The 8238-nt window shown below is 43.2% G+C and overlaps 1 protein-coding gene across 1 annotated transcript; it reads right to left on the reverse strand.

Annotated features, from left to right (window-relative positions):
* Positions 1–2692: 2692 nt before the first annotated feature.
* On the reverse strand, positions 2693–6069 carry LOC100843459 (protein trichome birefringence-like 26). The gene is made up of 3 exons (XM_003568686.4): positions 5674–6069; positions 4314–4591; positions 2693–3690 (listed from the first exon to the last, which is right to left on the reverse strand). Exons 1-3 carry the CDS (start codon positions 5999–6001, stop codon positions 2908–2910), a joined length of 1389 nt encoding a protein of 462 aa, XP_003568734.1. The 5' UTR covers positions 6002–6069; the 3' UTR covers positions 2693–2907.
* Between the last annotated feature and the right edge of the window lie 2169 nt (positions 6070–8238).

Genomic DNA, 8238 nt, shown 5'->3' on the forward strand with positions numbered 1-8238 from the left:
GCCGATTAACCGGTGAGCCATAGCCGCCATCTTCTGGCTTTTCTTTCTCCTCTCTTCTTTGCGCACACCATGACGTGCTTCTTTTTCCTTCTTGTGCACCGTAGCGCCCGAACCGCCGACGACCGAGAGCTTGCCGCCACCGCCGTCTTCTCTTCGTCCTAGATGTCGCCACCATCGCCCTCGAGGAGAACCGCCGCCGTAATCATCCTCGCCGAGCTTCGCCGCTTCTTCCCCGCCGTTTCCCGAGCCCCGAAGGTCGCCGGAACACCGTCGCCGCCGCCGCTCGCCGGAAACCTAGACCGCCGCCGGAGGTAAGGCTGATTCATCCCGTCCGTCCGATCTCTTTTCAACGGACGCGATTTGATTTCTTTTAAATCCTGAACCAGTACGCAGATTCGACCGTCGGATCTCACTTAAGTTAGATCCGACGGCCCGTGTTTTATCTTAATCCCAAAACGGTATCAACCAATCAGGAGCCGCCACGTGTCACCTATTTAACTAAAAGATTTTTCCCGGCCGAATTAATCTGTAACTTTGCAGAAACACCCCTGGATATTCAAATGATCATAACTTTTAAACCGTTTGGTCAAAATTTATGTTCTGCACCTTTCTAGAATCCTCATGGCATGTAGATTCTTTTGGCACTGTTCAAATTTGAATTTGAATAACTTTAACAGAACCAAATTACAGAATGGTTAACTATAGTTTATAATTCATATGAAATGTTTGAAAATTATTTTGAACCTGTTATCATTTCGAAAAATGTTTAAAGTTATTCCCTGTCCAGTAGGATCAGAGGGGGAATTATTTTTGAAAACTAATCTTGCAGTACCAAACTATTTTGTCCATACCTTCTAAAATACTCATTAAACTATTTTTAAATCATATTTTGATTCTTGCACAATGAGTACCTTCTTAATATGTTATAATCTGTCCAATCCTTTGAAAAATTCTTTAAAACAGAAACTAAATTTGTGAATACTAAAACAAGCTAGGAATGCATCATGGTAAACTTTGTAGCATGGCATATTCTTTGTATTGAATTGCATGTTTATGTGTATTGTGCTTGTTTATTTTAGATTGTTTGGAGTGTAAACCTTGTTGTTGCGAAGATTGCGAGAACTACCACAGCTTTGAACAAGGCAAGTCACTTTGATCATTACCCCAATATTTTACTATGCACTAGATGTTTTATTACTTGCATTAGAATATTATTTGTATCTCTCTGCTAGCTATGAATTTCAGGTAGTGTAGTCTTATCCGTGCCATTACCTTGCTACCAAATTGCCATCTTTCGTAGTTGAATGCTATGCTATGATAGTATCGTGGGGGGAATTACTACATCATGATAATATTGTGGTTATGGAGAAAAGCTGAGTTTTACTTAGAGTATGGCAAAACAACTTAATTGTTAATGAATCATCCTGGGTGGGCGGCTTTGAGATTTTGGATGTTATGCGACGTCAGGTCCATGTCTATGGGTCCATTTCTATGAGTCGACTCGCCATGTTTATGGAAGCGCCTGCGTCGCAAAATGTGGGATGCCACCCAGGGTAACTAGAGACTGGACTAGTTTCCTGTTTAGTAGCTTCCAGTACAACCACATGGTAATATGGGCTCTGCCAAGATTGAGTAAGCTGTTTGAACCTAGACCCTAGGTGATCGTGATGATGTAGCCGTGTAGGTGGGAGCAGGTCCCTCGGTATGGGTCTGGGGGATTACTTCTGAAAGTCTTGTAATCGATGACGTTGCTACTCTACCCTGAGGACAGCAAGGGATTAACACGTCGATTTCTTGTGGGTGAAGTGTACAACCTCTTGAAAGTGTCAAACTAAGTACTTAGCCGTGTCCTCGGTGATGGACATTTATGAGCAGCTAGATTAGGGCACTGTAAGGAAAGTCTCGTTCACTCTAATTTCTTAAATTAAAATGAATGATTTGAACTTGGGTTTAGGAGCATTGATGTGTCTACTCAATGTTCATAGTTTAATAGGAGCATTGGTGTGTGTACCCAATGTCCAATATTGATAAAATTATTTGATTAAAATGATAGAACTAAACAATTAAGCTTTTATGCAAGTAGCCTGGATTTCACCTTGTCATAAATATGCATGTACTCGTTAGGTACTGTTATATCTAATTGTGATCTTGCCAATACATTCGATGTATTGACCCTAGTGGCTGCATCGTTTAATGATGCAGGAAGTTCTGACGACGAGTAAGGGTACGTTTTGGTCTTTGGGTTGCGAGCCTACATTTCAACACGCTACCACTGTGGTGTTTATGTGGCTCTTGTATCTTCATTTTCCGCTACTGAACTTTTCGTTTTAATTCCAGCTAACCCATGAGGTTATGCAAGTACTTTTAAATTCTAGATATTGCGTTGTAATATTTGGAACCTTTGTTCATGATATTACATCTTGAAACTGTGTGTGCTAGTGAATTGATCCAGAGACTAGCACTTAAGTATAGAGATCGAACCCTTTTAAGGACGAGGTCGCTTCACCATGGGGCTACATATTCTTTGTTTTGCTACCTATAAATTTCCGGAAATCATTCCTGAGTTCAAAATGAGGTAAATCCACACCGGACAGAAAAGTTGGATAAGATCTTTTCTCGGTTAAACGGTGTTTTTGTTTTAGCGAAACTTGTTTGCCAGAAGAGGGAAGGTTAAGAAATATTTCCAAAAAAGAGAGAATAAAGCAAAGTTTCGTAATTTGAAACGAGAGACCACGACCAGCAGGAGAGCACGTCAGGGTGTATACACCTCCACAATGTAGCCAAAACTGTTTTCAATTCCAGCTAAACTAAAAACTAAACCCTGAATCGATATTGGCAAACTTCACTACCAGCCCTGCAACTCGCTCAGCATGGAGACAACATCATAATACACATATAGAGGTTTCATCAGTTCAGTACCATCTTCATAATCAGATCGTTCCAGGCATCGATGGGGCCTGGCACACACCAATGCAGGCAATCGTTCTGAACTGACGCGGCATCCTCGTTGCCCTCTGCAAATGGATAGGGCATCCTGTAAGGCCCAACATGGCCGTCAGGTCTCATGGACGAAAGGCTATAAGTATCCAATAGCTTCAATCTCACCACATCCCCTGAACTATTTGCCGCCGCTATGGCCTTGTTGAACTCTTCAAGTTCAATCGCCCTCATGACATGTTCCATGCCTTTCCCACTGTACTCTCCATTCTTGTAAGGCAACACCCTTTTACAAGTTCCACCACTGGACCATTCACCGTTCTCGAAGTGATCAGGTGCCCAAGTCCTGAAGAGAACAACTGGCTTGTGGTCTGCCAAGGAGATGAACCTGAAAAGCTCCTGGAAAGTCCTGCGATACAGGTGCTCGAAGCCAAGTTCGGTTAGGTTCTTGTCCTGACAATGATGACAGCCTATCACCGTGCCCTTCTCCCAGTACACCGCAGTCTTAAGAAACCACTGTCCACCAGCAATGACAACATAGTCAAAGCTCTCATACTGACTTGTCCACATTGGGTCAAGCATGTCAATGTGAAGCTGGATTTCAGAGGTGGTGTCGCCGTTCTCATTTTCAAAAAGCTCCGATTTGACAAGGAAGGGAGCCCAAAGGATAGACACAGTGAAATTGTATGATTGGAAGTGCCATCTCCTATTTTTGAATTCCTTATCGTGGTAGACCTCCACAGGTTCGTCAGCCTAAATAAAAAACAACTAAGCAAGCACTTTGACAAGGAAAAGAATAGCACTTATAACAAAGATAATGGGAGAGACATTTCTAAATTAGCATCATGGGAAATGAAAAAAAAAACCAGAAGTACAAACAGAAGTAAAAACTCATGCACTGGAAGCCAGAAACTTATATGGCATGGTAAAACATCACCCATGCTAATTCAACAAAACAATTTTTTTCTGTGCTTTCTGAAAAACACACATTTATTTTGCACCCTTAAAGGAATCAAACAAAGACCGAATGTATTGCATATATTCTTGTAGAATGGAAGCAAGTCCTTTATGTTAAAATAGATGAACAGAGTGTCATCACCAAGCAAAATGTAATCTAGAAACTGATACACGAAAGAAACAGCATATACACAATATTCAACTGTATATTCTCTCAACATAATCAAGTATTCCAGTAGATGCTCCTCCAATTGTATATGTTAATGAAGCGAGATAAAATTTCTAAGACTTTTTATGATATTATTCAGGATGTTTAACATAAACAATAGAGAGACGAGCATGATGCTTCAAAGTAAGCATGAACCACTGCTTCAATAGGAGCATTAAAACGGGTTATGTAATGTAGTAGTATCATTTACCTTAGACAGAAGGCAAATCAATGACTGCACTTGGTTACGAAGAATGGAGTCACCAATTAGGCCCCATGCTTTGTTCCTCATAGCACCTAGAAATCTCACTTCATCAAATGGTGGCAAACCACATTCATAAGGTTTCCACCTCCAGTGAAGATATCCGATGTCTGGTCTACCATTCATCATGCAGTTCTGGTGATCATCAATAAATCGACAGCTTGCATTCGTATAGGCTGGGCCAGAGGGATTTGGTATCCATTCCCCATTGAAGAGGTTGCATTTTCCTGTCCAATCAGTATCCACATCAAATTCTAAAATTAAAACATGACAGAGAGCAGCAATTCAGTTTATCATGTTGTTTCATCTTTAATTTACAATAGAGTATATCCGTCGTGCAGCAGATTGACGGGATCCAGCAGAAGGAGGTTGCCGGAGTGCAGTCCTCGCCGGCAGGATCGTTGCGATTTCAATCGGGGCAGCAGGGAAATTAACTAATGTTACAAATATATAATTGTACAGAATCATATTCTCTTCTCTTTTCTTCAACCCAACTTAAACTTTATGACTACATTGCACAGCAATATCTACATTCTTTTATACAAATATTTATTTCCAAAAGAGATAAAAACAACAACTTTATTCTGTTGCTTTCTGCATCCCAAGAAAAAAACGCACATTAAATGCATCCAAAATTCCAATTGGCAAATGCCTACGAAAAACAGAACAAATACAAATCCCAGTTCTTGATGAGATAGAATCATAGAAGTCATGTAGTTTAATGCTCCTAGTGTTCATCCAAGGTACGAACTCTACACACATGGAGAGCAAACAAAGATCCAATTGTTTATACTACATAGTACAAACATTGAATCAAAATGTTCAAAACTGCTCCATTTTCTTTTCAGTCAAAGTGCGCTTCCCTATAAAGTGATGGGGCATACAACAATATAATATATTAAAATTCTCCAAAGTATTTGCCTCATCTAAATTGCCATAGAATCACCTACCATTCCCGAAAATCAGCTATAAAATATTTAGACTCTAATCATGCTATCCCTGCAAGCAAGCAATTTCTTTTCTTAGCCTTCTTACCACACAACAATCATTCAGAATCAACAGAGAAAATTCCTAACTGATGGGGTTGTTTGGATCAGAGTTTTTTTCTTTCCTTTTCTGGAGCTTCGAAAAACTCTCCAGAGAAATACACGCCCAAAGAATCGCCGAGAACAGAAAAGGCGAAAACTGTTGATCTTGCTAAATCCCCCAACGCGATAAACCTAAACCCTAACAATCCCCATACTTTCTTGCTAAACTCAAAAAAGAACTGCATGTGCAACAAGTCCAAAAGTTCGCAGAAATCCCGTACCTTCCTTAATCTTCGGCGACAGGGACGATGAGGAGGGGGAGAAGGAGCAGAGCACACGGAAGGAGACGCCGACGAAGAGGATCCACCCGATGGCCTTCGCCACCAGGGGCCCTCCCAGTCCCCATCCCCCTCCGCCGCCCTTGCAGTGTCCTGCAGAGAAAGGCCACTGCCATTGCGACCAGCTCGAACCCGAGCCCATGGGGGTGGTAGGATCCAGCGCAGCTCGAGATCCGGTGGGCGTGCGAGCAGCGTCGCGTGGTGCCGAGAGAGGGTGAAGGCGACAACTCCCGATATCTCGTGGATGGTCGTGGGACGGCGACACCGACATCACTGTACGTGTCGCCCGTGCCACAGCTCCAGTGGGGGTAGCATTGTGTTGCGGTGGCTCAGTCGGCGGGCTAGCAATACTTTTCTATTTAGCGCCCCGAGTCCCCGACCCACGGACCCCGCACCCGGGATATCCAGTGGCCGGTTCCACCGTCCTTCGGAGAAAGACTGGAGCATTCGTTAATTTTTTATTTGGAACCTTAACTTTTTTTTTAATAAATCCACACTCTACCCCTCTTCAGGATGTGATTTTCAATGATATAAGTAATAGGAGTAGAATTCATTTTTTATCAATAACTTTTTTAATGATATATCAATGAAATAATGTTGTATTAATTAAAGTACTCCCTCCGTCCAACAAAAGATGCCTTAACTTTAATCAAATTTAAATGCATATTTACACTAAGTCATGTTTAGATACGTTAAAATTTTGACAAACTTGAGACATCTTTTGTTGTATAGAGGAATATATCATTATTCTATTGTTATATCGATAGAATTTCAATGCTATAATTGGAATATATATATTAGTGAAAATGTAAAAAACAATGTTAATGAAATAATGATATTTAATTGAAAGAACCGAAATAATAATACTCAATGGATATGTAACTAATACCATAATGAGACCTCATTGAAATAGTGAATCTCTCGTGTGTGAGAGCACGGACACCAGGAGTGCAATCACCCCCTTTTTTTGTTTAGGTAGGGTGGCACGAGTAGCGCTCCGAACTTCATCAGTAAGGACCTTGACTCCATTCGTTTACCTAGGTCCGGGCTACCCGGAGATGTAATAACCTACGTCCTGCTTTGATTTTGTATTGATGGTGGTGGCTGGATCAAGGAAGATTACAAGGAGTGGCCGGAGCGGCGAGCTCTAGCCTATTCTACGGTGGCCCGGAGAGGAGGGAGAAGGAGACGCTGCTCTTCTCCGGTGGTTGGAAACCCCAACCCTTCTCCTACCTCGACCTCTCTATGCCTAGTCTAACCCTGATGCCAGCATCTTTTAGTGGAAGCCAAGGGCCTCCTTTTATATTTCAAGGGGACACCATAGTGGTGGACAAGGTCACGCGCCAAGCGTGCAGGAGAATATCCTCGCTACAAAACGAATATGAATCAATCCACCTTGACGAGGGAATAACCCTTCTGAGTCCTCAACCTTCATATACCCGATACAGCCCAACAGGGGGTCCACTCGAAGGCCCATCAAGTATATGCAGATCGAGTCCCTTAAAGTGCGGCTCAAGTCAAGGAGCATAATCTTTTGGTACCAGAATAAACTGATCTGATTGTAACCTTCACGATTATCATGCCCGAGACCTAGCCGCCGGTATGTAAGGCTAGGAGGGGGAGTCGGGAAGAAGGAACCTCCACACACACACGCCAGATCTATCTGCGCATCATAGCTTCATAGCTTCTCTATAATCTCGATCAATACAATACACCAAAAGCAGGACGTAGGGGTTTTACCTTCCGAGGGCCCTGAACCTGGGCAAACCTTGCGACTCCCCTAGTCTTTGTTAGTCGACAAGATTGCTGGTGCACCCCGTGCTCTCGTTTAGTCGAAAACCCTTGAGTCAAGGTATTGCCGAGGTTGCACATCGTCATTGGTACTGACCGTGGGACGAAGTGCATCAGATCTATGATCTTCTTGACCATGTTGTTCTCAATCCACAACGCATCAACCACGGAGGAGTCGATCCGCTTCGGGTCCTTGAGCTTCTCAGCTCACCCGCCGGAATTGCGCTCCACTTTCCGTGACCTCAACGGTCTTCTAGACCTGTCATTCAGAGGCTTTAACCTCTGAGTCAGCCGCGAGTGAATTGTCAGCTTCACAGATCCGTCACCAACAAGGCAGATCTGCGATTCTTCGGAGGCGTCGTTGACTGATCCTTCACCCCCGATGCATTCGCTGGGTGAAACAGGGCCAATTTTGGCCAAATTTTTTTGCACTAAGTGCGATTCACATCACTCGGTGTTCGCTGAAGATCCCACTCCTTACAGCGTCAATACCTGTTCGAGTGCAGCAATCAACCCAATGACGCAATCACGATCCCTCGCATGACCTTAGCACAAGTCTTCGCGGTGGAAGTAGGCGAGAGCAGTGGAGACGGACACCGTGCCGGCAGAACCATCTTCGCCGAGGCGCGCGCAGGAGACGCGACCAATGATCGCCCAACAATCATTCTCACGCCGGAAGAGGAAGTTCGGGTCGAGGCCGCTCTTAATGGCACTACC

This window comes from Brachypodium distachyon, chromosome 2 (genome assembly GCF_000005505.3).
Source record: "Brachypodium distachyon strain Bd21 chromosome 2, Brachypodium_distachyon_v3.0, whole genome shotgun sequence".
NCBI classification, from domain to species: domain Eukaryota; kingdom Viridiplantae; phylum Streptophyta; class Magnoliopsida; order Poales; family Poaceae; genus Brachypodium; species Brachypodium distachyon.